The sequence below is a fragment of the Phycodurus eques genome, chromosome 19, assembly GCF_024500275.1.
Source record: "Phycodurus eques isolate BA_2022a chromosome 19, UOR_Pequ_1.1, whole genome shotgun sequence".
NCBI lineage: Eukaryota > Metazoa > Chordata > Actinopteri > Syngnathiformes > Syngnathidae > Phycodurus > Phycodurus eques.
The window spans coordinates 9,610,485-9,636,211 of record NC_084543.1 but is presented as its reverse complement, the minus strand read 5'-3'; the positions used below and the strand labels follow the sequence as shown (position 1 = coordinate 9,636,211).

Sequence of the window (25,727 nt, the reverse complement as noted above, 5' to 3'; positions counted from 1 at the left end):
ACCATTCCCACACACATTCACACCTATGGGCAATTTAGAGTCTTCAGTCAACCAACCATGCATGTTTTTGGGATGTGGGAGGAAACCGAACTGCCTGGAGAAAACCCAGGCAGGCACGGGGAGAACATGCAAACTCCACACAGGGGGGGCCGGGATTTGAACCCCATCCTCAGAACTGTGAGACAGATGTGCTAACCAGTTGTCCACTGGCGTGCCCCCACTATTTATTTATTTAAATTTTAATTAATAACTTTATAAGACATGTTGCTTAACCTGGGAGCTCCCTGCACCTTTTTTTGTAAGAATCTTATAAAAAAGATGCCTTATTGTATAAGATTAAAATTCCAATGTCACTCAGTAAAGAGCAAGACCAAGGCCGAACAAATACTAATATACCCGGCAACGCTGTTCACTCCTGTAGGTGGTGGTAATGCACATTGCACATTACCAAGTAGTGGCCAAACAAGCATTTTTATTTATTTTTTTAGCCACCGCTGGATCTGTTGGCCACACTTGCAAGCAGACTGTAATGCTCAATGTGCCCCTTTTTCTGGAGCCAAATATAATGCTTTCTTCCTTGCATAATCTTGCTCACTAAGCAGGACCTCTCTGTTTGTGTGGATGAGTGTCACTGACCTGTTCTTGCAGCTGACCCGACTCCTCCTTGAGGAGTGACGCCTCGGCTCCGACTTGTGCACATCGCTGTGTCTCCTTCTTCAGGTACTCGATTTCCCTGCAGAAGTAATCGGGATGAATGGGCGTTCATAAAGAAGTTAAAGAAAAGTGATGCATGTTGGTCTTACTTCTGCTGGTATTCCTTGATGAGCCTCTTGGCCTTGCTGTACTTGCGCTCCAGCGCCTGGTACTGCGCCTGCGTCTCCTTCAGGTGCTCGTCCACCGCCTGGCACAGGCTCTGCGCCTCCATCCAGTAACCCTCCAGCTTCTCCATGCGCTCCTTGTTTTCCTGCAGGGTCTGCTCCAGCTGCGCCTTGTCCATACGCCAGCGCTGCTTGTCCTGCTCGGCGTGGTGCAGCTGCGAGGGCAAAGAAATGGTTCCTTACGACAAAAACAAAAAGACGGAGAGGAACGGAGATGCTTCTGCGGATGAAGCCAGCGTACCTTCCTCTTCAGCTGCTGGATCTCGGCCTGAGTCACGGCATGCTTTATTTGGAGCTGAACAAGAGGACCACAGGTGAGAAATTGCAAATGTAAGGTCGAACACAAACTGTGTTCTGATTTCCATTGCGTGACGTGGCAGTTACTGTCAAGAGGAATCGCATTAATTATATGACATCTACACTGCGCATTACTCTGGATCATTATTATTATTGTATTGTCATTCTGTTTGTTTATGTTGTGAAAGATGGTGGTGGATCCGCACACCTCTTTGTATTTATGGGCCAATTTCTCGGGGTCCGTCTCCAGCGGCGACAGGTCCTCGTTTTCCGCTAAGTCGAACACCTCGATGGCGCCTGTGTACTGCGGACTGACATCTTCGTCCTCATCCTCCTCCTCGTCGGTGCCGTACTCACCACCCTGCCGAGACAGGAGTGGTAAAAACCTCCACGTCATCAAAATTTACACTTTAATTAGGTACCCCATATGACAGCGGGAGGGAACTGCTGAAAAGGTCTGCTCACCCTGCTTTAAGGCAGAGTTTCCCCAATATTGACTGAGCCAAAGCACATATTTTACATGAGAAAATTCTCACAGCTCACCACCAAACATACAGTAAATGTCACAAAAAGTATATAGATAGAGCCAATTGCAGGGCGAAAGATAGCTTATTGGTAGTAAATATATAAAAGGTGTTGGACCAATTCGAAGAAAATGGATAATTTCCCACAGCACACTGTATCGCCTCAAACAGCTGTTGGGAATCACTGCTGTAAGGGGTTAATAGGAGCAGGAAAAAACAGGTGGAGTACGGTAAACGGCCAATAGATGGTGCAAAACAGCCATTGAATTAATTCCTATTTGATTGCAAAACAACCCCCCCCCCACCCCGCTCCATCTTCCACCCTTTCTTGATGCTTTTCAAGAACCACCCACTCTCGATGAATGGATCCACTTCCTGTTATTGTCTCCAGTGGAAAAGGTCATTTCCACCGTGCACGTGCAGTGCTGAAACAACCGTTCAGGAGGTACAATGTTAATCCTAGAAGCCATTTTGTAGTTGTCATGTTACCGTGGCGATGACAAGCGAGGTCGTACGAGAGCTGTTTCTAACATTTTGGATACCTTATTTAGCGAAATATGTTGCAGTGCAGTTTGATGACCACAGTAATAATCCATCCATTTTCTGAGCCGCTTCTCCTCACTAGGGTCGCGGGCGTGCTGGAGCCTATCCCAGCTGTCATCGGTCAGTAGGCGGGGTACACCCTGAACTGGTTGCCAGCCAATCGCAGGGCACATAGAAACAAACAACCATTCTCACTCACAGTCATGCGTACGGGCAATTTAGAGTCTCCAATTAATGCATGTTTTTGGGATGTGGGAGGAAACCGGAGTGCCCGGAGAAAACCCACGCAGGCACGGGGAGAACATGCAAACTCCACACAGGCGGGGCCGGGGATTGAACCCGGGTCCTCAGAACTGTGAGGCTGACGCTCTAACCAGTCGGTCACCGTGCCGCACCACAGTAATAAGCACAAGGTTAAATTCTTTGTTGTGCTGGATGGCTCTCATTCATATGTGAAGACTTGCCTAATGATTTGACCGATCTGTGTATAAAAATACACACAAATGCATTTTTCTTCTTGAAGTGGAAGTAATTCTGGCTAAATATTGATGAAGCAACCCAGCTGAGAAGGCAGGCAGAATTCCGAGTCAGTGGGGGTGGGGAAGGGGGTTTAGAAATATGGATTACTCAGCGTTTCCCCTCATCGCTTCGGCACAGCGCAACCGCTGCCCTGCCACACATTCCACATTGACGAGTCTTGCACTTTTATTCCACCCAAAAAAAAAAACATTTAAAAAAAAAAATGGACGGACCTCATGCTCTTCCATGTACTGGTTGTAGCGCTGTTCCAGCATCTCACGTTGCCAGCGTTCCTGCTCCAGTGTCTGCTGGATGAGCTGCGCCACCTCGCTCTGCTCGCCTGGCTTCTCGCGCCCGATGAAGAACCTGCATAATGCAATTGTTAATCATTCAATAATAGTAATAATTAAAGCTGAAAACGGCTAAAATTTGGAAAGAATCCCACAAAATCTCAAGGTTGAATTTGTCTTTGAAGGACCCCTTGAAGGCCATCGTGACCCTTAAAATGGCTGCTTCAAAGTAAGATTGCCGACTTCCCGAGTCTTTTCAGGCAAGTCTTCTTGAGACTTTTTTGTGAGTCGAATGATGATAGACACACAAACCAAATTTCATGGGGCTGAATTTTCAGTCAATTCTTGTGGTTGATTTTAGGGGTTTTTTTTTTGGGCGAGTCATCAAATTTCGCTGCCATGCTTCGCCCACAAGCAATGGCAAGAACTAAAATGTTTTGCAATGTTGCATCATTTATCTGTCTACTATCCGTAGTGCTCATTTAGTAACAATCCTAAAACAAAATCTCCAGTATGAGTTCGTCTTTGAAGGGAAATGGCCAACGTGACCTTAAAATGGCCGCTGCAAAGCAAAACAGCAGACTTCCTTTGTCTTTTCAGGCATGGCCTCTTGAAACTTTTTTTTTGTGGGTCCACTCATGATAGACACACCTACTGAATTTTGGTTTGCTTAGTGAAACTGGCTTCAAGAGCTGAATTTTCTAAAGATTTCCAAAGCGGAGAATAGGAAAACCCTCAATATAGCAAGTTATTTGACCTAAGAATAATAATGAAAAAAGAAGAAAAAAAGCACAAATTTAAATTACCCAATACCAATCCTTTTTTCTCCTTTTGTTACGATGACTACAAAGCGAACAAAAACTCTTAATTAAAGAGCAGAGTGAAGACGACGTGAATCGCGGCAGCTGGTCTTTAAGCCTTTCAATTTTCGGGTAATTAAATGCGCGCACTTCCTGATGTTTGTCGCCCCATTGTATTTTTTTTTTTATGACAATCCATAATGCATGAGCTGTCTGTGAAGGCCTCTGATCTTCCCAAGTCATTATGAATGACGTGCAGACGTCACGTAAAAAGAGCCAAAGAGTGATGCTGCGTTCAAGGCCATAAGATGATGATTCAGTGCAAAAGAATTACACATTGTATTAATAAACTACATAAAAACATAATTTTTGTTAATAAGAGATGTGAAGGTAGGTTAATTGAAGACTCTAAATTGCTCGTAGGTGTGAATGTGAGTGCGAATGGTTGTTTGTTTGTATGTGCCCTGTGATTGGCTGGCGACCAGTTCAGGGTGTACCTCGCCTCTCGCCCGAAGATAGCTGGGTTAGGCTATCCAGCACGCCCGGGACCCGTGTGAGGATAAGCGGAACGGAAGATGAATGAATGAATGAGATGTGAAGCTAGCCAAAGGAACTCTTAATTAGCAAGGATGTCACAAGAAGCTTTGAAAATACTACCGTTGGTACGCCAACTTCAAAAAGCTATTTGCTTACTCAAAACAATCCATTCCACATTACTGTCCCATTATTTCTTTACGTGAAAGATCCCACCATTAGTGGTTTGTCACAATTGTTATTTAATTGCTTTTGCTTTGAAAATTAAAGACAAACATATCAGGCTAAGCCAGGGGTACAATTTTAAGCTTGAGAGAGACATTTGCTTTTTGACATTGACAGATAGGCCAGGTCATTTGTAAATGAGGTTTAAAAAAAAGTCAATATGCATGTAAAATAGTGTATCTGAATATTAAGATAATTCCATTTGGGAATTGTATTATATCTAATTAATTTACCAATTATTTATATAGATACAATAACATTGAATGCAAATGTAAATCTGTTCATATTACTAATGTTTTATTTTATTATTCACAAAAAAAAACCACTCATTTAAGAAAATAATAGAATGGTTGTCCTGGGGCAGCCTAACACTAACACTTCGTTACTTTTATCTTCTATCTTTCTTTATGGACTCAAAGACACAATAATGACAGTAATAGTATTACATTACTATTATAGGGCTTGGCTTTCAATTTAGCTTGGTGAGTTAGCACGATGCCAGTGATGAGTCTTTCAATCTGCTGACAATAAGAATATATATATATTTTTTGCATTGTATTATTTTTAATTCATTAACACGCTTTTTAAATCAGGCATTTGTCTAGGCTGCCGACACAATGACTGCTCTGTTTTTCTTTAATCATGCAGTTGGATTATCTGTGGGTTATTTGTCATTGCAGTTTGTATCTTTTACAACTTATCTGTCTGGATCCTGTAACTCAATAATATTATACTTGTATGTTTCAAAATATTGATGATTTGAACGTGTCATCTTACTTGACAGTTCCTGACGTGTTCCTTAGCACGGAAGCAGCGAAATTCTGGGTGACTCCCACCAAACTCGTCCCGTCCACTTCCACGATCAGATCGTTTACCTGGATCCTGCACAGAGCACCACAACCACCAATGTCACCGCCTACAAGCACTTCCTAGAGGTGTCCTAATACTTTGTCCATATATTGTACACACCATTACCTAGAACACATTCTAAAGTAACATATTGATATTTGATGACGACATGAGAACACACCTGCCGTCGCGATGTGCCGCTCCCCCCTCAGTGACGGTCTTGACAAAGATGCCCAACTTTTCCAGGCCCATGTCGGCTCCGGCGCCCATGCCGATGATGCTGATGCCCAGGCCGTCCTCATCTGGAAGTCAAGACAAACCGGCTTCATTTAAAGGTATGCTGCTTTTTCGTTTGGGTATGTTAACTCATTCATTGCCAGCCTTCCCAGTTAACATGGATATTTGACTTCTAAAACCGTCAATGGCATTGAATGTGTTACAAGGCTCAACACTCATTTCAGACCAGTCTAGCCTCAGAGATCATTAATTCTACATTATTCTATTGGCATCATTAGCCACTCTAAAAATGATTTTTAAAAATATAGTGTACAAATATAATATACTTTGTCATTATTATTAATCTTACACAAATAGAATGAAGAAAATTAGAAAAAGTGCCTCAATATCGCAAGAATAAAGTAATTACTTTTCCATAAAAAAGTAAAAATTGACAGTCAATTTTGGGGAGAGGAAAAAAAGATGTAATTATGCAAGAATGAAATTGTATTTTTGAGAAAATTGGGGTAAAGAAAAATCTGCGGGATATTTCAAGAATAAAGTCATATTTTTAAGGGGGAAAAGTCAATTTTTAAACAAAAATAGGCATCATATGAGAATAAAGTCGTAATAGATCTTGAGGATAAAAGCTGTAATAGGATAAAGACATTTTTAAAGAGAAATAACATTACAAGTATTGTTATACTTTTCCAAGAGTTAAAAGGCTCATGAAAGATTAGTTTTATTTTTCACGAAAAATAAGGGCTTAATATGAGGATCAAGTTGTATTTTTTTTCCAGAAAAATAAGCGTAATCTTATGAGAATACAGTTATCTTTTTTTAGAGAATGTTCGAGAAGAAAGTCTTATTCTGAAAAAATAGTTAATGAGCAATGTTATGATAATAAATTTGTCCATGAAACAAAAATAGGTGTAAGAGTAAAAAATAAATAAATAAATGTATATTTATATTTTTTAATAGAATAATCATATTACATGAAAAGTAGATTTTTCATTTCCTCCCCTGGCTAGATCTCATATTGGCACTTTTTTTCCCCTCCAAAAATTTTATTTAAATTTTTAGCTCGATATACTACTAGTTATTTTAATTTTCGGCTCAAACACTTCTTTGCAGGCAAGACGGAAAGGAAATGAAGCAAAAGCTTTTAAGTCCCATACAGGAAGCATGTCTATGTCAGACCATGACTTCTAAATATAGTCTCTTATAAATATCTGAATACACCATCACGTTCAAGAGATGTTGGGGGTCAAGGTACCCCGAGGAAAGACGGTCGTTTGAGCTACGCGAGAGGGTGACGATATCAGGAACGGCCCTCGGCGCAGCGATATGCGTCTAACGTTGGCACTCACCTTTCTCCAGCTCCACGGGGAACAGATCCAGCCGCTCCACCCGCTTCTCCAGCTCGTACTCGGCGGACGCGGCCATAGGGTCCACGTCTTCGTTGCGCCTGTCGTAGTCCTCGTTGGGGTAGGTGGCGAACACCTGCACGACACACAAACACACGATGCACTTTACGTCAACCTTAGGAAGCTTAAATCACAAGCCAATTTCATACTATATGTAAAGGTTTTACCTGTAATTGCTGTGCTGTTCAAATGGCATCAACACAGAATGGATTTTTGTTTTATGCGGTTTCCTTTGTTTAAAGCGTGTCCTCGCTAACGTGCACTGCTTACACTAAAGCAAGATGGCAACACAAACAGATAGAAGCTAGTTTACAAAAGTACAGTCAGTGTTGCCGACTGGTCGCTATATTTAGTAACTTTTCAAACGGCTCTAGAAGACTATTTTCGATGAGCGAGTTTAATTCTCACTAAGGAACGGACAACTTCAGCGTCATTTTCACATTGGTTTCCGCCTATTGGAAGGGAATCACATCACGCTGAACATGTCCAAAACGATGTCACCCATTTACCCTTTGCAACAGTAGTGATTGATTGACGTTTCAAACGTTTGACCCAAGGTATGTGCTTCCAAGCCCCAAATATTTTCCTCCGGTTGCCTAGCCTCACCTGTACTACATGAGAAAATACTGGAGGTGAAGCTGTGGAGGGTGGTGTGATGTAACTCTTCGACAGACATTTTGATAAGCCGAACCATGCAGTTTGACAGCTCATTTCATGATGTTAAATTGTTGAACCGTTAAAATGTTCATTTAGTCAGGATCGTGGTTACAAACATGTTCTTACCAAAAGAGACATTTTTCCAAGTGGACGAATCTTATTTCCAAATTATCTGTAACACGGAGGAGCGTATTTCGACATGCCGCATTCATTCTGCTTCTTGTTAACAGCGTGGTCGTTTACATAAGCACCTCCAGCATGCTAATGGAGGCCTCCCGCAGCTGTACACACACACGCACACACACACAGGAGGTGATTATGCATGCAGCACCTCGCATGCTCGACTACTCACACCGACTCAGGCGCTCCTGATTGGACAGAATCTCGTTTTTCCTCAACAAACAGTTTCTTCTTCTCACTCCGACGACATTTTCACACTTTTGTGTTCACTTTGTTTGCGCATCTCTCTCTTTTTTTTAGGTGTGTCCATCTGCGTTACGCAGCTTTTCTTCTTCTCCATAGCAACGCACCAAGCTCGTCAGATTTGGCAGCAGCCCCCTCCGTGCCCCTCTCCTTTCAGAGATTTACAGTATGATTGTATTTGCATGCATCGCTGAACACTCAACAAAGCTCTGCTTTTTCATTTAAATCTCCCTTAACCCCAAGAAAAGCCTCTAAGAGGTATGCATTTCTTAATACATTGCTCACTTACTTAATACTAATGCCCTAAATTAACACAGGATGTGTGTAGAAACACAGGCGACATTATGGAAACTAGAAATAGTATAATAAAATAAATTAAATGCCAGGACTGTCAAAGAATGAAATTAAAATATAATACATAAATCCATCCGGCCATTCATTTTCTACACGTCTTGTCCTCGTTAGGGTCACAGGTGAGCTGGAGCCTATCTCAAATGTTTTTGGGGAAGAGGATGGCTAACCCCTGAACTGACTACCAACCAATCAAAGGGCATATACAGTATAGACAAACAACCAGTCACACTCACAGTCACACCTATTCACAATTTGAGTCTTTAGTTAACCTAAGAAGCATGCTTTTGGAACGTGGGAGGAAGACTAAGAATATTGAATTATTAAATTCAACTTTAGGCCCAAAGCCTAATAATGGATTGGATCATCCTGTTGTTGTTTTTTTTTGCCTAAATAAATAAAATAAAATGTAAACACTTTGACTAATAATGCTGATTTTTTTTCCTCCATAAAAATACTTATGGATAAAATAAGTGGTTTCAATTTAAAAAAAGATTACAATTACAAAAATATGTAATATTTCAGAATCAAAATCATCATTATTGGCCTAGTATGTTGGAGCCACTCTAGTACTACAGCAAACAAGCCAATATAACAAAATATATATTTAGGACATAGGCACATAAGTACAGAGAGTCATTAAGCAATGTAAGGTGTCTAGTAGTGCAGTAATATTCCATTTATTATAGAGCAACAATGGACTGTTTGTATCCAATAATGGACTGTTTTTATCCAATAATTTAAATCGTATCTACAATTAGGTGTCTAATTATATTATAAAAATCCAATTAATATTCATGTATTACTTGTCTTAAAATATTGATTTATTCTGTATGAATGTAGGCCCAAGTGAAGTCATAATGGATAGGAGAGTGCTGACAGACAAGCACTGAGGTTTTTGATTTAGGTTACCTTTGTATTTAGTGGGATTAGAAGCATGTGGATTACACACACACACACACACACACACACATACACACACGTACACAAAATAGATGCTCCTACATCCAACAACCCTCGTCCACTCATTGACTTTGCCGCTGGAAGCGGTCCTGATTTAAGGTGCTACTAGTGGACCGATGGTTTCGCACCACAGTGACATGTGCACCTGATTGACAGCGTCACACTTTCACCTCAACCTGGAGACATGTTGTTCTGTGGAGAAGACAAACAGTGGGATTAGACGCAGGCTGCTGCTGGTAGGGGGGGGGGGGGGGGGGGGGGGGTTTATGTGTGCCCGAGAAGGGTGCTGTTCCAGTTGTGACAGATAGTAGGTCAGAGGAGCCAACAGATGGCCAGAAAACTCCCTCCTCCTTCCAACCACCACCCCCACCCCCACCCCTCCCTCTGCGGCATGCCGTGTCCTACAAATGCAGCTAGCCAGAGACACTAACCAGCTGAGTGTGTGTGTGTCCGTTTTACTCAGGACTGAAAACGACATGCAAGTGACAACCAACAATTCAATTTATATGACAAAGAATGACTCAAAACCCCCGCTAGTCGCATCATAAACTCGACTAATGTCCCCCTCCACTACTAAGGCATTATAGCCTCTTTTAGTGACTTAGTACTGGGCTTTTTCTGGTTGAGCAGTTATATCATGAAATACAGTACCAGTTAAAAAAGTTTGGACACACTCACACATGCTATAAATGGGAAGTTAGAGAATGAAATCATTTTTTTATTTTTTTATAAAAGGTCTCAATCTTATGAGAATAAAGTCGTATTTTATGAGGGAAAAGAAATTGTAAACTCTCAAGAATGAAGTAGTATTTTTCAAGAATGAAGTTGTAATCTTTTAAATGTAAATTTGTAGTTTTACATTTTTATTTATTTATTTATTTGTGTTGTGTAACCAGGATAAAATGTAGTCTATTTTTTTTTTTCAAGAAGATTCGGAAACTCAAGTGAAAAAACAGTTGTTTTTTTGCGGATAAAAGTCATAATCTTATGGGAATAAAGTTGGAATGTTGTTAAAATATATTTCTTAGTTTAATTTGATAAAATTACTACTTTTATTCAAACAAACAAAAAAGACAATTTCCTGTTGAAAATTACAACTTTAAACAAGTATGATTCTCACTTTTAAACCAAGGTCTTCAACTGTGATTTGTGTACCATTCCAACCCCACAACCACAAGCATGTCCTCCATTTATCACACACATTGGAACAATAACACTACCGTTTTTAAAAACGTTGAGACCCTGTGTTCGCGTTGTCAGTCTCTGAAACACCAGCCATTGATCAGCAAGCTGTTCATGTGTCGCAATAAAGCGTCTTTTGACCGACTTTGTCAGACTTGCGTGTTTACGTGCATCTTGGATGTCCTAATCCGATAATTTGACTTTTCCTCATTCGTTGTATGCTAGTTAAACTGGGAAGCCACTTCCATTATGACCCCCTCTGCCCACACCAGCAATTGATGCGCTCACTTCCTTGCGGACTCACCAAACACGTCTATATTTGGATCTAGCCAAGGGGTGCTCGGCATTAGAAATAGATGCAGCTTCCTCTCATATCGCTCCATCATTGTCAAACTTCGGCAGGTGAATTTGCCGTTCTGTTTTGTCGGGGATGAAAGAAACTATTTGATGGTTATTATATTGCACTTGTCTGCAAGAAGTTCACTTCACCATCCAAGTTTGTCAGACGTCATCGCCGAAGCAATCTAGAATTGGGGCTTCATCCCAAATGTAGAACACACACACGCAGATCAAATAATGGTCAACTGCACGGCTGTATGGCACCCGTGTTCATCTGTTTTGGCAGGCTAGTTCCTGGTCAGGGGGCGTGTGGCGGCTTAGCGATGACCTCGAGAGAGGGACGAGGCTGCAGAATAACAAGGTCAGCGATAGAGGCCAGAATCATTCCGCCGTCTCCATGGCGTGTTTGTCAGAGAACGGCTAATGCGCTTTTTAGCCTCCTTTAGGCACAGCTTACACGCTAACAACTGAGAGTAGCGCCGGGCGATTAATCGATATTATCGCTGACTATTTGTTACAACCGTCAGTGCTGTCAATTTATTTTTCAAACCCTCTAACGATGAGAAGTATTTAGCAAAAAAGCTACTAGTGTGGTTAATTCCCGCTAATTAACATACACCATGAGCAGAATCATTTTCACACTTTTGATATAACAAAAAAGGATACATTTATCTAGAGTATGTTTCAAAAGCAGTGATTTATTGACGTTATCGACATTGGCCCGAGGTATATGCTTCCAAGTCACAAATATTTTTCAGGTCACTTTGCCTCACCTGTGCAACTTTACATGAGAAAAGACCCTAACAGTAGAAGCGGGATTCATCAACCCCGTGCGTTTCGAACAGAACCCATCAAAGTGGGACATAGCCGTATTGAGTACGTCACAATCAAGACCCGAGACCCTTTGCTACTGCGACTTCCTGTTTTACAATACATCACATTTTTAACATTTCAATTTTAATCAGTTGGTGCTCTTGCACGACATCGCCCCCGACTGGTTTGGCATGCATATTACACCGTTTCTGCCAGTTAACACGAGTGAGGATTGTTTTGACAACATTGTTGTCTGCATGTGAAACTTTACAAAATCACTAATGATAAAAAAAAAAAGTTAATAAATTGGTTGTTGGGTCAACGTACGCCCAGTAGCCCCTTTCAGACGGAGCTGCTGCAAAATTGTTGCATCATGGATGTAGCAGTAGACCTGTCATTTCACACAGAACCCAGCGAAATGGTACACTTCTCCTCGCGCATTCACATAGCGAACGGCTTCCCGCTATAAGATCATTAGATGCTGGCGTTTGGCCTGTCCTGGCTTTCAACCACACCCGCTCGCACATCCGCCATCCCACCTCTGATACTGCATCGGGAGCCAGGAAAATCGCAGGTCGACTACATAGGTTTGACACGCAGTGTAAAAAGAGCTCATGAGTAATAAACAAATATTAACAACAAAATTCCCAGGGCGCACTTTGTTAAAATTATAATCATTACAATGTATGTTCTTCCCGTCGTCATCATCACACACACACACACACACACACACACACACCAAATTTCTTAAGCCTAAGCAACACCAGTAGGTGGCATGTCTTCCAGTTTATTGTGTTAGTGTTGGTAAGTGCTCAGCAGAGGCGTGAGGTAACAAGCAGTCTGATGTTGAGGACTCAGTGTTTCACATAGTCTGCTAGAGATAATCAGCAAGGTCGCGGTGTCACACTCTTGTTTCAGTCCCGCAGTGATGTGTAGGCGGAATGTTTGTATGTTTGTGTGTGTGTGCGTGTGTGTGAGTGCACACCCACTCATCCAGGTGACTGCAATCAGCCAATTTATGCAACATCTCACTCACTTTTTGTTCTTTTTTTTATAAAGCTTATTCGTGGATCAATCTTAAAAGTACCTTTACTATTGAACCACAGGGGAAACACGGTCGCTGTCCGATGAAAAGCGCGTCTCTCCACAAAATAGGAGTGCACCGCTTGGCGGTGACCAGCACAGTCATGTCGATTTGCTTTCAACCAAGTTTGCTATCTAAAGGACAGCACGACCTGGGAAGTTGCATTCATCCACACCGTAGTACAACTTCTCCAGGCTAAATTACTCAGCCCAATGTAATACCTGACATGGATACAGGAGTTTAGAACATTCAGATTTGGCAAAAAAAAAAAAAAAAAAAAATGAAAATAAATAAATAAATCGATGAATCAATAATTTTCAACTTCAAAATAAAAGCTTTATATAGTACCACATTGGATATCAATGGCATTTTAGGCTTTTATTTTGAAGTTGGACATCTCAGCACATTGGCAAAGAGGTGGGCATGTCACGGTAAGACACTATTAACAATTGTCGTAGCGGCTGCTTTGACTTCAACTTTTCGCCTGGCCTGACTGCAATGAAAAAAACCCTGGAGTAAATAGAGAGGGAACTCACAACTGGTCTTTGCATTTTGTGACTGTGCACGACTGACCGATGGTCAAGCAGAGCAACGGAGCTCTACCATCCTCCACAATTCACTTTATTGACGATGGGGATTTACAGCCTAATGTTATTGCCCTCTATGCATAAACTGTATTTGCTTCCATTAAGTTGCAATCTGTGATTGCACTTTGTAATAGCACAAATATTCAGTTAGTCCTTGCTAAAGTAGGATTTTTTAGGGTGCATTTTTAAAAAATTATTATATTATTATTATAATTATCTATCATTTATTCTTATTTAAAGATTCATTTGAACTGAAAATGGCTACAGCTTGTGTATTAAAAAGTACTACAACAAAAATAAAAAAATTCTCCCAAACGAGGAATAATTGTGATTCATAATCCTGATTACAATATTGATCAAAAGAATCACGATGATTACATTGGCCATAATCGTGCAGCCCTACTCTAAAATGACATTTATTATGTAAACAATCCGCCAAAACGATGCCTTTTTGCTTTTTAGGTGATTGATTGTTTACTTCAACAATCACTTATAGAAATGGTATACACATCAGTAATAAGGAAAAAATAAGTAAAATCCAAGATCTAAACACTGAATTGTTTGTTTTTTCGTGCCATGACAACACGGGGATGGTCAAGATGGTGCCAGGCAAAATCAACCACAAAACACAGCGCAGTCATACAGAGCAGTAGACATGAAGCCACAGCAAACGAGCGAAACGAGACGTTAGTGGCGACGTTTCTATTTTTATAAACGGCAGCAACAGCAGACTGATGAAAAAGAGCAAACGAGCAATGAAGCACACAGAGAGAGTGAGAGAACTCTACCCTGAGCACACTATTTTTTTGCCTTTTTTTTTTTTTTTTTTTTATAAATACAGACACCAACTCATGAACAACCAACTGCCGCCGCGGCAACAAGACCCGATTGTGGCTGCCGATGACAGGAAGCGGACTCTAAAAATGGGTACTTCCTTTTTGGCAAGCATGAGAAGTGACTTTGGGACACTATGCGGACGCGTGACATTTAAGGCCCATAATAGCATAATAACGCCTCCCCCTTTCTACCCCTCACTTGACCCCAACGCTCCTTTGACACACACCCCCCACCCCGCACACACTGCATCAATCTCCATAACAAAGACCTCTGGGAGGTACAGTGTGAAAGGAGGGGGAGGGTTTCCCTCATTAAAAGACGTCTACGGGGTCAACATTAAGCATGTTAGGAAACCAAGGTTGACCTGTCTGTCAATCCTGTATCATATAAGTGTCTCACTGACCACATTATTAGCTACAAATGCACAATGTGCACAATAACATTCAGTACATCAGTGATACTCGCCGGTTACTGTATTATTAATGAGTGTATATTTGTTATTTCCCTTATGGGATCAATTATCTATCTGGCTAGCTAGCTAGCTTCAGAAACAGTAGCTCTTTTCTTCAATCTCTATTTGAATCTTTAATCTAATTTCTTTAATTCTCCTCTTTTCTTTAATCCCATATTGCCGTTTTGTGTTAAAAGTACCAATCAAAATTGGGAAGGACGTTGGGCGTGGCCATCAAAGCTGACCCGCGGATTCTCTAGCTTCTGAGATAGTGTCAGAGGCGGGATGGCGACTGTGCCCTGACACTCACTTCACCCGCCCTATTGTGTTGAAAGAAAGTGTCGCCGTCTAACAACTATTTTATACGTCGCAGTAGACGCTGGCGATATCCCACTTTGCTAAGTACTGTATGAAAGGCACTTGTAACAATAATGTTGCGATGATTGGCCACCTTGACAGTCCCGGTTGGACAGTTTCTAAGACCATCACCTCGTATTCGTTTCAGAGATCATGCAGCATCATTACTGTTTAAGCGCTTTCATGCAGACTTCCAGTTCGGTCAGCTCTTGATGTTTTACTATTTTGAACGAAACTCGCTCTTTCTTTCGCCAAATTCCCATGTTTGTTGTTAGCAGTGTATGCTAAGCTAAGCCACTTATGATGGGAGTAATGAATGGGTTTCTTTCCCTCAAATGTCACCGACCTAATGAATCATCGAAAATTATCCATTTTTGCCGACTGACAGCGTTCCCAGGGCGGGACGATGAATCGATCTTATCAATTCAAGTTTTGTTTTGCGGTTTCCTTTACTTAACTGCACTATCAATACGGCTGCGGACACAGAGGAGCTCCAGTACAAAGGTAGTCAGTGTTTCCAACTTTCCTGACATCTCAAGTGACTATTTAAAAAAAATTTAAAAAGCGACTAGCAAGTTTAATTCCCACCAAGAAAAATACCACGAGCGAAATAATTTTTATTCTTATGCGTATGACAAGAAAGGATGAATTTATTTGTAGCAAAAGCAGTGATTTAACGACACGTTGCAAACGTTTCACCTGAGGTATGTGCTTCCAAGCCATGACAAGTATTTTCAGAGGCTGCTTTGCCTCACCACTATAACTGTAAGACTGTGAGAGCGTACTTTGAAGGCTCATTTTATTTTAATTTGTTGGAATGTTAATTTTTTAACTTTCACGTTTACATGCATGCTTTGATAAAAGGGAAATTTTTTTCCAAGTAGAAGTACTTATTTTCACATGATCTGGGGAAAAAAAACAATGTGCATTTCTGTTATTTCTGTGGAAGTTGATGTTGGGGGGGAAAAAAAAAACTTCAGAAGCTTCTTTGGTATTAGGAGAAATAAAGCATAGCCCAGAAGGGAAGGGAAAAAAACAATAGTTATTTTGAATAATGTCACTACCATTTGTTTTTTCCATAAGCAAAGGAGAAACAATCAATTCAAAGCAGAAAATGAGGAATTTTTGTGAATAAAAAAATTGAGATTTTACTTCCGGCCCAGTGGCCGACTGGTTAGAGCGTCAGCCTCACAGTTCTGAGGACCCGGGTTCAATCCCCGGTCCCGCCTGTGTGGAGTTTGCATGTTCTCCCCGTGCCTGCGTGGGTTTTCTCCGGGCACTCCGGTTTCCTCCCACATCCCAAAAAACATGCATAAATTGGAGACTCTAAATTGCCCGTAGGTGTGACTGTGAGTGCGAATGGTTGTCTGTTTGTATGTGCCCTGCGATTGGCTGGCAACCAGTTCAGGGTGTACCCCGCCTCCTGCCCGATGAGAGCTGGGATAGGCTCCAGCGCGCCCGCGACCCTAGTGAGGATAAGCAGCTCAGAAAATGGATGGATGGACTTCCGGCCCATATCGGCCATACAGGTTTCTCATCAAAATGGCAAGGATTTACGCCAGCCTCTCTATCTTCTTCTTCATCTCTCCAACAGACGCTGTCGAGCATAAAGTGCAACTTTTGACGTGATCACAATACGTTGTCGCTTGCGTGACAGCCGAACAGTTACTGTTAGGATCTTGTTCCTCAACTTCTTTTTCTTGGTCTGGACGGTTGCACCAGCAGCGCTCACAGTGCGGCCCTCGCCTCGCTTCTCTCTTCCAGCTGTCTGAAGACGATCCCCGCAGCCCTTTAAGGCCCCCCAACCATCACTGCCGCCGCCACCAGCGGCAGCCTGCCCGCCTGCATCCCTTCCACCGCGAGTATCACCGCCGGAACGCGGACGCATCAGCTTGTGTGAAAATCCAACATGTCAGCAGCACAAGTTGATGATGAAAAATGCTGACAGATCGCTTGAAGGTCAAGGGAAAAAAAACATCCATTCATCCATTTTCGAGAGCGCTTATCGGCATTAGGGTCAAGCCCAGCAGAGATTTGGGCGAGAGGCGGGGCACAACCTAGACTGGTTGCCAGCCAATCGCAGGGTACATATAGACAAACAAACATTCACATTCACATTCACACCTATGGCCAATTTAGAAATGAAGCTAACATGCATGTTGTTGGGAAAGTGCTACAAGCCCCAGTCCGTGGAGAAAAGCCACGCAAACATAGCGAGAACATGCAAAGAGCCCAGATTTGAACAACGAATCTCAGAACTGTGAGGCAGACGTGAGATTCAGTCACCCACCGTGCCGCCAACGAAGAACAAATACCTCTTTTGCTCACCTTGATGGGCTCGGCGCTGAAGCGGATCTTCCTCGACGGGGGCGGTTCCTCCTCGACGGGCAACCCGGCGATCTCCACGCAGCTGGACTCGGCCTCGTAGCGGTCGTCGTCGTCGTCGTCCTCGTCGTTCTCCTGGCTTCCTCCGTCGTCTCCCGGCGTCCGGCCGTCCTCGTCCGCCGCCTTCGAGGTGTCATCTCGGCTTTCGTAGCGCGCCGCAGTGCCGGCCTCCTCCGGCTGCTCGGCTTTAGCCTCCACGCCGGCGTCAGACACGGTCTTTGCCCTGTTCTGCTCCGCCTCCGCCTTTTGACCCCCGTTCGTGCTCTCGGCCGGGCCGGCCCCCCTGCGGGCGCTCCTCGCGAGCGCCTCTCGGTCCCGTTGCCCGCCGAAGTCCTCGCCCTGGTTGCCGGCGGCCAGGGCGCTGGCCCTCTTTGTGATTATTTTGGAGTTCAAAACACCCACCTTGGCGCTGACCCCCCTGGAGGGGAGCGGCGGCGTGGACGAGAGACGGTTCAGGTTGTTCCGGAGCTCGGCCGCCCGTTCGAAGACGGCGCTAAGCTGGCTGACGGTGGGGGACACGGCCTCGCTGGCGTCCAGACTGTCCAGGGACTCGGTGCTGCCGTTGAAGCGGGCCATCATGTCCAGCCTGCCCTCCTGCAGGCCCGAGGCCTTGTCTGCCTTGAGCAGAACTCTAGTGGTGGCCAGCTTCTCCTGCTGCTGCTCGAAAATGCGGCGGGTCTCCTGTAGCTTGGAGTAGCTGGGCGACGAAGCCCGCTGGTGGCCGTTCTCGGGCTTGGTGTCGAACTTGCTGACGCGCTCGGACACGGTGGAGCCGAGCTTGAGCAGCGCGCTGTGGTCCACGTTCTCGTTCAGGCTGCCAGCCCTGGGGAGGGAGAGGCGCACGGCTTTGTCGCTTGCCTCGGCGCCCTCCTCGGTCTCGGCGTCGGCCGTGGTGGTCTGCAGCTGCTGGAACATGTTCTTGATGCGGTGCACGTTGGAACCGTACCTGCGCCCCCGGGGGCCGTCGTGCACGTCGCCGTTGGCGGCGTTGTCCGCGACGGGCTTGAGGGCCTGCATCCCCGCCTCGTAGGCGCTCCTATGCGGGGACGGGCTCCTGAGCGCGGAGCCGGCGCTCTTGGACGTGGGTTCCGTCTTCATCATGGTGGCTCGCTCAGGCGTCGCGACGGATGCCCTGCGACGGCATGTCTTCCCTCCGTCACCCCCCGCTGGCAAAGATGCGCTCAGGCTAGCCGGGCAGGTGGATCGAGACAAAAACAACAGATCGCGTTAAAGGCCTGCGCGCGCCGCGCTGCAGATGAGAAAGCGGGCACGATGCATCGGTCATGAGCTTGCGCGAAATTGCAACGGCGACACGTGCTCGATTGTAGCCATCGTTAAAATGACAGAAGATTGGACGTAGGAAGCCGAGCAGCGACGAGGCGCGGCTGACCGCAGATTGCTTACGTTTTAATCCCTTTTTGAAGGCAGCAGCATCATTTTGATCTTCTCTTGCGGCGAGCAGCAGATTTCCGCCTGCTCCGACAGCCGCTGCTGCATGGAGGAGAGGCATCCGCTGGGTCCTAGCGCCTTTCCCACCTATTCGAATAAGCTAACAGTTCACACAGTCCAACGAGTTTTTTTTATTTTATTTGCGGCACGAGCCTTCAAATGCCACATGTGTGGTCTTTGCCGGACGCGTATTCAACGCCGAGCAATTTGGCGTCCTAAAATGGACCACATCAGCGATTCCCCTCACTGGCGTCATTGTAGTCCACATTCAGTTGACGTCGGTGCCCACGCGAATTGAATGAAAAGCGTCATGGCAAAGTTGCTGAGGAAGACACTTTTAAAGTTGTTGTGCGCGTGTATATAGAAATGAACGCAATCCACCACTTGAGCGAGACATTGCTATGAACGTAATTATGTACTTCATATTTTTGGAAAATGTATTTTCTGACTCCGGAAAGTCAAGAGGGACAAACCCGAGTTGTCGTTTGTCGGCAACTGATGTCTCTCCATTGTGCTTCTAAATGTGCATTTAGACTAAGATGCATTAAGGTCGCCTTTACTTAGGCTGTGACTGATATTGGCTTTTCCCCTCCACCATATAGTTGTGCTATTTATGAGCACTATCCCACCATGTTTGTTTGCTCGTGATATAGCAAATAATTTGCATTTGCTTCATGTCAATGGAATATATCATCACACATCACATTTGAAATTTAAATGAAAGACAAAGTACATTTGTGCCGTTTGAATCTTAACAAACTGATGTGGGTCATTTTAGAGTGGAATAATGGCGCCATCCTCTGGTGGCTGGCACTTTCTGACACGTCATATATGACGTGTTTATTATGCAAATTACTTTCTCGTCGGTGGTAAAATTATTTCTAAACCAAAAATGCCGTGTTTGCACATTGAAACAAATATTCAATCAATTGCACTAGTGGAAAGTACCATTTAAATTGACAGTAAGTGGATTGCTGGCAAAACAAAATATGCAGTTATTACACTGTAAAGTGAAAGGATACCCATAGATTTATGACCATATTGAAGTGAATAATGGTAGGTTAGATAATTATTTGTGTTAAATCATTTTCTGGCCACTTCATATTGAATTTGTCGGTACTTTTTTGTAAAATGTTTTTTTTTTTTTTTTTTTTTTTTTTTAAATAAACAACCCAATCATTTAAGGGTTTGCTTAAGAACATTTTAGGGGGGCTGGACCCTACCTGAAATAGGCCTAACGGTGGCACTGCTCGATACTATTGTGGAACATGTTATTTTTACAAATTATTGACCAAATGTAAAGTGTTGAAAATGGCATGCTGTGTTTAGCGATGCAATGCAAATGGCTCAATAAACAAGTACTTAATAATTTATTTATTTTTCCGTAAAGGTGATTGTTTTGGAGATGCAAGGTTTCCGCCCGACGTCGGCGATACAGTAACATACCATGCATGTTTTCCTGGCAGTTTTAAATTCGCTTATTTTTCTATCTGGTTGTGTGCAATGGTCACCACTAGGTGTCAGAAACTCTCCATCCGATACAATCATAATTTGTGCTTGTATCTGTATTGAAAAGCATCAATGTGATCAATTTTTATTTTATTTTATTTTTATATCATGACCAGACAGAAGGGTGACACCCTTCTGTATATCATTGGGAGGCGGGGGAGTCCAAAATAACTCTGGCCAGTCTTTCTTACTGTGCACTTGCAGCTGTCAATCAGAGGCCAAAACAAGATGGCAGGCTGCAGGAGCTGGTTCCTCCTTCTGACAGGCAAGTGTTTGCTTACTTAAAACATGTAGACCCATCACTTTGCTGCCTTGTTTGTGTCACTCAAGTCAGGTTTTCTATTACTGTATTGGCTCGTACAACAGTTGTGAGTTTGGCTCACGCAGAGATCAAATTCAACATCCCAGCGGGGAGGTTTTTCTCTTACGAGCTGATGAGGGAGACATTTCAGAGTGACTTTGAGCCGCTGTCCCAGCTCTACCGTAAGAGGCCGATTTTGGTGTACCCAATGTTGTGTCCTAGTGAGCGTGGACAGAAAATGTTTTATCATGTACAGTGGGCCGCCTGTACGATGACCCGATGGTGTTCAAGTGCAACAAGCAGCACTTCCCGGATCTCCCTGAGTGGCTGCGCTTCACCCAGAGGCATCCCTACGACAACGGCTTTCTTTACGGGACCCCGACATCTCCTGGGAAGAGCGTCATTGAGGTATTTGCATCCCTGTTAAGAATTCAGGGGAGAAAAATAGTCAAAAACCAACAAAATGCTGGAAAACAACATCATTTTTAACAAGACCAGACACCAAAATGCATATTAAGGCAGCTAGGTAGTTTCTGGCAGTTGCTAAGACGCCTTATTTGGATTTATTTGCGGGACATTGATGAACAGCCTTTTGGGAAGTGCCATTGATGTGTGTTGATGAATGGATGGCACTTCTTTCCATTTGAAATACCGTTTATATATATATATATATATATATATATATATATATATATATATATATATATAATTTGTAAAACTTGCCAAAACAAAGAAAATGCTGGAAAACATTTTAAAAAATTCAGCCAGGCACAAAACATGAATATTCAGGTAACGATAGGTTGTTTCTGTGATTTGCTGAAATACCTTACTTATGTTCAACTTTGATGCGTTTGTAGGAATTGGGAAAAAGCTCTATCCCCGGGAAGAGTGTCATTAAATTCTGCATGTCGACACACAAATGCGACTTTTTTACCTTTTAAAATAAAATAAAATAAAAACTTGCCCAGGAAGGACAAAGTGGTTGAATCTTTTCCCCCCTTTTTACCAAGTGATTTCTGGGAGAAAAATACCTTAATTGAATTCAGAGGTGATGTGTTTGTGGAAATTAGTGATGTGTTTGTGGGAAAAAAATGATGCCTTATGGCCCCACGAATGGTTTCCTATCAGGAAAATTACGTTTGAAAAACATTTGGCCCTTTCTTATATTAAAGTAGGTAGGTGTTTTCTGGGTAATACATTAGCAAAAGCCTCATGGGGTTCACTGTGATGCGTTTGTAGAAATTGGGGGCAGGGGACTTTTTCTCACTGGGAACAGTCACGATGATGTCTCGTTTCTGACAGATTTACGCCGTCAACAAGCGAAGCTATGAAACCACCAGGCAGATTCTCGTCCTTAATGTAATTGCAGGTAAAAAAAAAAAAAAAGCATGAATTTCATATACAGTGGTACCTTTGCCTCCAGCCCCCCAAAACCAACAGCATTTATTTGTTGTGTGTTTAATAAAGAAATAGCACGGTTTTGTATAAAAACATAATAAAAGAGAGTGTCTGTGCATACTGTAGTGTCCATGTGTTGGATGTATGCCTTTAAGGGGTGTGGCCTAGTGAGTGATGTCATTAGGAGGCTGGTTGGTTCAGGTTGAGTGCCTGGGGCGTGTGTTGTGGCGTACAGCAGCTCCTTGGGAGTGTTTTGTTTTTGTGTATTTTACTCTTTGTCCCGTTCGATAAACGGCTGAAACTGCATTGGCGACTGTGGCTCTCCTTGCCCACATGCATTAGACATGCGTTACAGTACCTTAATTGCTCCATTTCATTTTTCTATCGCAACACAAAGAAGAAAATCCACCGAGCGGCAGCTCATAACTTGAAGAACTCATAGTTGGGAAATGAAAAGATATGCAATTCTTCTTTATCTGCCTTGGTTTGCTATCTTGCTGTGTTAGCATGTCAACTGTTAGCATGTTAGCATTTAGTACTTTCTTATTAGAAATAGTATCTGACCAAAGAAACGACCGAGCGGCAGCTCGTAACTTGAAGAACTCATAAGTTGGGGCACTCGTAAGTCAAGGTAACACTGTAGATTCACTGGCCACTTTATTAGGGACTCAGTCGACCTCGTGCTAACAAAATGACAATGACTTGCACTTAGCAAAGAGCCTGCCCTATCAGGCCGAGTTCTTCATCAAGCTGCGGGAGATCGAGAAAGTGCTGCCCCCTGCTGTCCAGGTCGAGATCAAGCAGGACCTGCAGAAGCTGTGGGACACGGAGGCCTTGGACATCGTCAACATCTCCAACGCTCTCGACCGTGGCGGCCGCGTGCCTCTCCCGCTGGCAGGACACTTCGAAGGGTAACCGCCGCGTTGCGTTTCTGTCGACAATTTCCCTGCGCCGGTTGATTGATCTCCTTTTCCCACGCTTGTGCCAGCGTGTACGTGAAGGCGGGATCGGAGCAGAACTTCTCCGCCTGCCTGCTGCGGGCACAGACGCCCGAGCGTCGGCTGCAGTGCGCGGCGGGCGCCAAGGTCAAGGTGCCTGGCGGGTGCAACTTCTGCAGTATCCCCAGCAACTGCATCAGCTGGTGCAGCACTGAGCTGGTGAGACCAAGACCTACGGGGGGTTCTGCTTTGGGCTGTCTACTAAATATTTTTACTTTATTTTTAATACTCGTGTTGCTATCTTGTTATATGGTAGCATATCAAATGTTAGCATTTTGGTAATCTATCAATTCCCATTTGAAATTGAGCCAGACTATGAGGCAGGATATGAAATTCTTCTTGATTTGCCTGAGCCTGGCCTGTACTAGGTTTGCTATCTTGCTGTGTTAGCATGTTATTATTTAATACTTTCTTATTAGAAATAGTATCTGACCACAGGATCCTGATATTAAATCCAGATCAATCGCCTTGAACACTCTATGTAGTCAGGTTGCTATATGTTAGCAAGTCAACTGTTAGCATGTCTTAGGGGAAATGGTACCCGACTACAAGGCACGATGTAAAATCCTTATTGATATTCCTGACTGCTGTTCTGTACTCAGGTTGCTATCTTGCTGTATGTTAGCATCAACCACTGACTTGTTAGCATTTTATAATTTCTCATTAGAAAGGGTACCGGACTAAAGGCTCCTATGTAAAATCCTTATTATCTGCCCAAGTGCGTCTTGTACTCTGGTTGCTATCTCGCTGTATGTTTGAATAGCAATGGTTAGCATGTTAGCATTTCATTAGATATAGTACCTGACCGCGGGGCCCTATGTAAACTCTTAATCAATCTGGCTGAGTGTTTTCTGTACTTGGCGTGCTATCTTGCTATACGTTAAGACGTCAACTGACAGCATGTTAGCATTTCATGAATTCTCATTAGAATTAGTACCTCGACGCATGATAGATACTGGAAATGGGTCACCGTCTTGTGGGCACACCAATAAAACCCATTTCCCTCCCACCCCCCCTTTGCAGTTTGATCTCTCCCAGCTGGAACCAAGCCCGCCCGCCCCTACTTTAGGCTCCGGCGTACTGGAGGCCGGCGAAGACTTTGCACCACCAAACTCCCCCGAGGACCGGGACTTTTTGCCGGACTACATTGTGACGGTCATCGTGCCGCTGGTGCTGGCCCTCGTCCTGTGCCTACTGCTCGCCTATGCCATGTTTGGTCGTCGTGAGGGCGTGTACGTATTCACCCACGCAACACGGAGATAGGCCTCTATGTGGTCACATCAACTACAAAATGTGATGTTTTTTTGCAGCGAAAAGAGGAATGGGAGGACAAACCAGTAAGTAAAAAGCCTTTCGCGGGTGTTTCTGGAACGTATCTCCCCGTAATGTTCATGCTGTTCTCGGTGGCACAGGATCCAGCTGTACCACCACCACACCATTCTGGACAACACTGATGAGCTGAGGAGCATGGCGGACCACCGCAGTGTCCCCCCGCCGCTCTCCACGCTTCCCATGTTTGACAGTCGCACAGGGACCCGTGCGACACCCTCTGACAGCCCCCGTATCCCCCTCATCATGGCCCAGCAGTAAGAACCTTTTCTTTACATGTTTTATTTCAAACAAATTTGCCGTCTGATTTGTTGTCTCGTCACAGCGACCCCCACGTCGATACGCTGCCCAGGTGGGACTCCACTTATGTACATCTTTGCATGCTGCTTGACGCTTTAAAGTCATAAAATGTTGCGTTTGTGTCTGCAGGAAGTAAGAGCGCCAACGGAGTGGCAGTCCAGGAGGGCAGAATGTGTTGTGTGCTCTTTGTGTTTGTGAGTGTTTTTCATACATTTGTTTTTGACTCTATTGATATCACAATATGAATAAGAATCCACATTTTAAAAACTGTTGTGACATTTTGGCCTTTCACAAATGGGACAATTATGTAGAGTAAATTGAGTTGAGTTGGGTAATTTATAGTAGAATACAGTATAATCCAAAATTATAGCTAGCTATAGTTATTTTTAAGACTCAAAACAATGATTCACTGTTCATGTAGAAACAATACAAAAAAATTATATCTATACATTGAAATATATACTTATATCTAATTTAATCACAAATCCATATGGGGTGGTACAGTGTTTTTAGCACATCTGCCTCACAATTCTGAAGTTAGGGGTTCGAATCCTGGCTCTGGACTTCCTGTGTGGAGTTGAGTGTTCTCCCCCTGATGGTGTGGGTTTTTTTCCGGGTAATCCGGTTTCCTCCCACATTCCAAAAACAAGGTTGATTGAAGACTAAATTGTCCCTATGTGTGCGTGACTGGTTCTTTGTCTATCTGCGCCTTACCCTGCCAACCAGTTCAGGGTCTCCTCTGCCTCTTGCCCAAATAGCTGGGATAGCCTCCAGCTCAACCGTGAGCCTAGTGAGGATACGCGTAATAGAAGATGATGGATGGACATTTATATGCTCATATTAAGATACACGAGATCGCAATTTCATGTTTCAATTAACGCCAGACAGAGGTCGCCAGAGTAGCCTCTCATT

The 25,727-nt window shown here is 43.5% G+C and overlaps 2 protein-coding genes across 3 annotated transcripts in view; one reads left to right on the top strand and one right to left on the bottom strand.

Moving 5' to 3' along the window:
* Positions 1 to 19,023, bottom strand: part of LOC133417894 (neurabin-2-like) — a 21,171-nt gene extending 2,148 nt beyond the window's left edge. Inside the window, exons 1-10 of one of the 2 annotated variants that reach the window (XM_061706107.1) lie at positions 18,936 to 19,023; positions 17,475 to 18,717; positions 7,046 to 7,178; positions 5,641 to 5,761; positions 5,388 to 5,492; positions 2,995 to 3,127; positions 1,384 to 1,536; positions 1,120 to 1,173; positions 804 to 1,033; positions 637 to 733 (exon numbers count right to left, since the gene is read on the bottom strand). In XM_061706107.1, coding sequence (XP_061562091.1) covers positions 637 to 733; positions 804 to 1,033; positions 1,120 to 1,173; positions 1,384 to 1,536; positions 2,995 to 3,127; positions 5,388 to 5,492; positions 5,641 to 5,761; positions 7,046 to 7,178; positions 17,475 to 18,632 — 2,184 coding nt within the window. In that variant the 5' untranslated portion in view covers positions 18,633 to 18,717; positions 18,936 to 19,023. The other variant, XM_061706106.1, reaches the window with a different exon arrangement.
* On the top strand, positions 18,631 to 25,727 carry sgca (sarcoglycan, alpha). Its single transcript, XM_061664029.1, has 12 exons — positions 18,631 to 18,729; positions 20,694 to 20,760; positions 20,856 to 20,972; positions 21,047 to 21,198; positions 22,093 to 22,159; positions 22,901 to 23,099; positions 23,177 to 23,345; positions 24,210 to 24,418; positions 24,497 to 24,523; positions 24,599 to 24,772; positions 24,841 to 24,867; positions 24,945 to 25,727. Exons 1-12 carry the CDS (start codon positions 18,631 to 18,633, stop codon positions 24,949 to 24,951), a joined length of 1,314 nt encoding a protein of 437 aa, XP_061520013.1. The 3' UTR covers positions 24,952 to 25,727.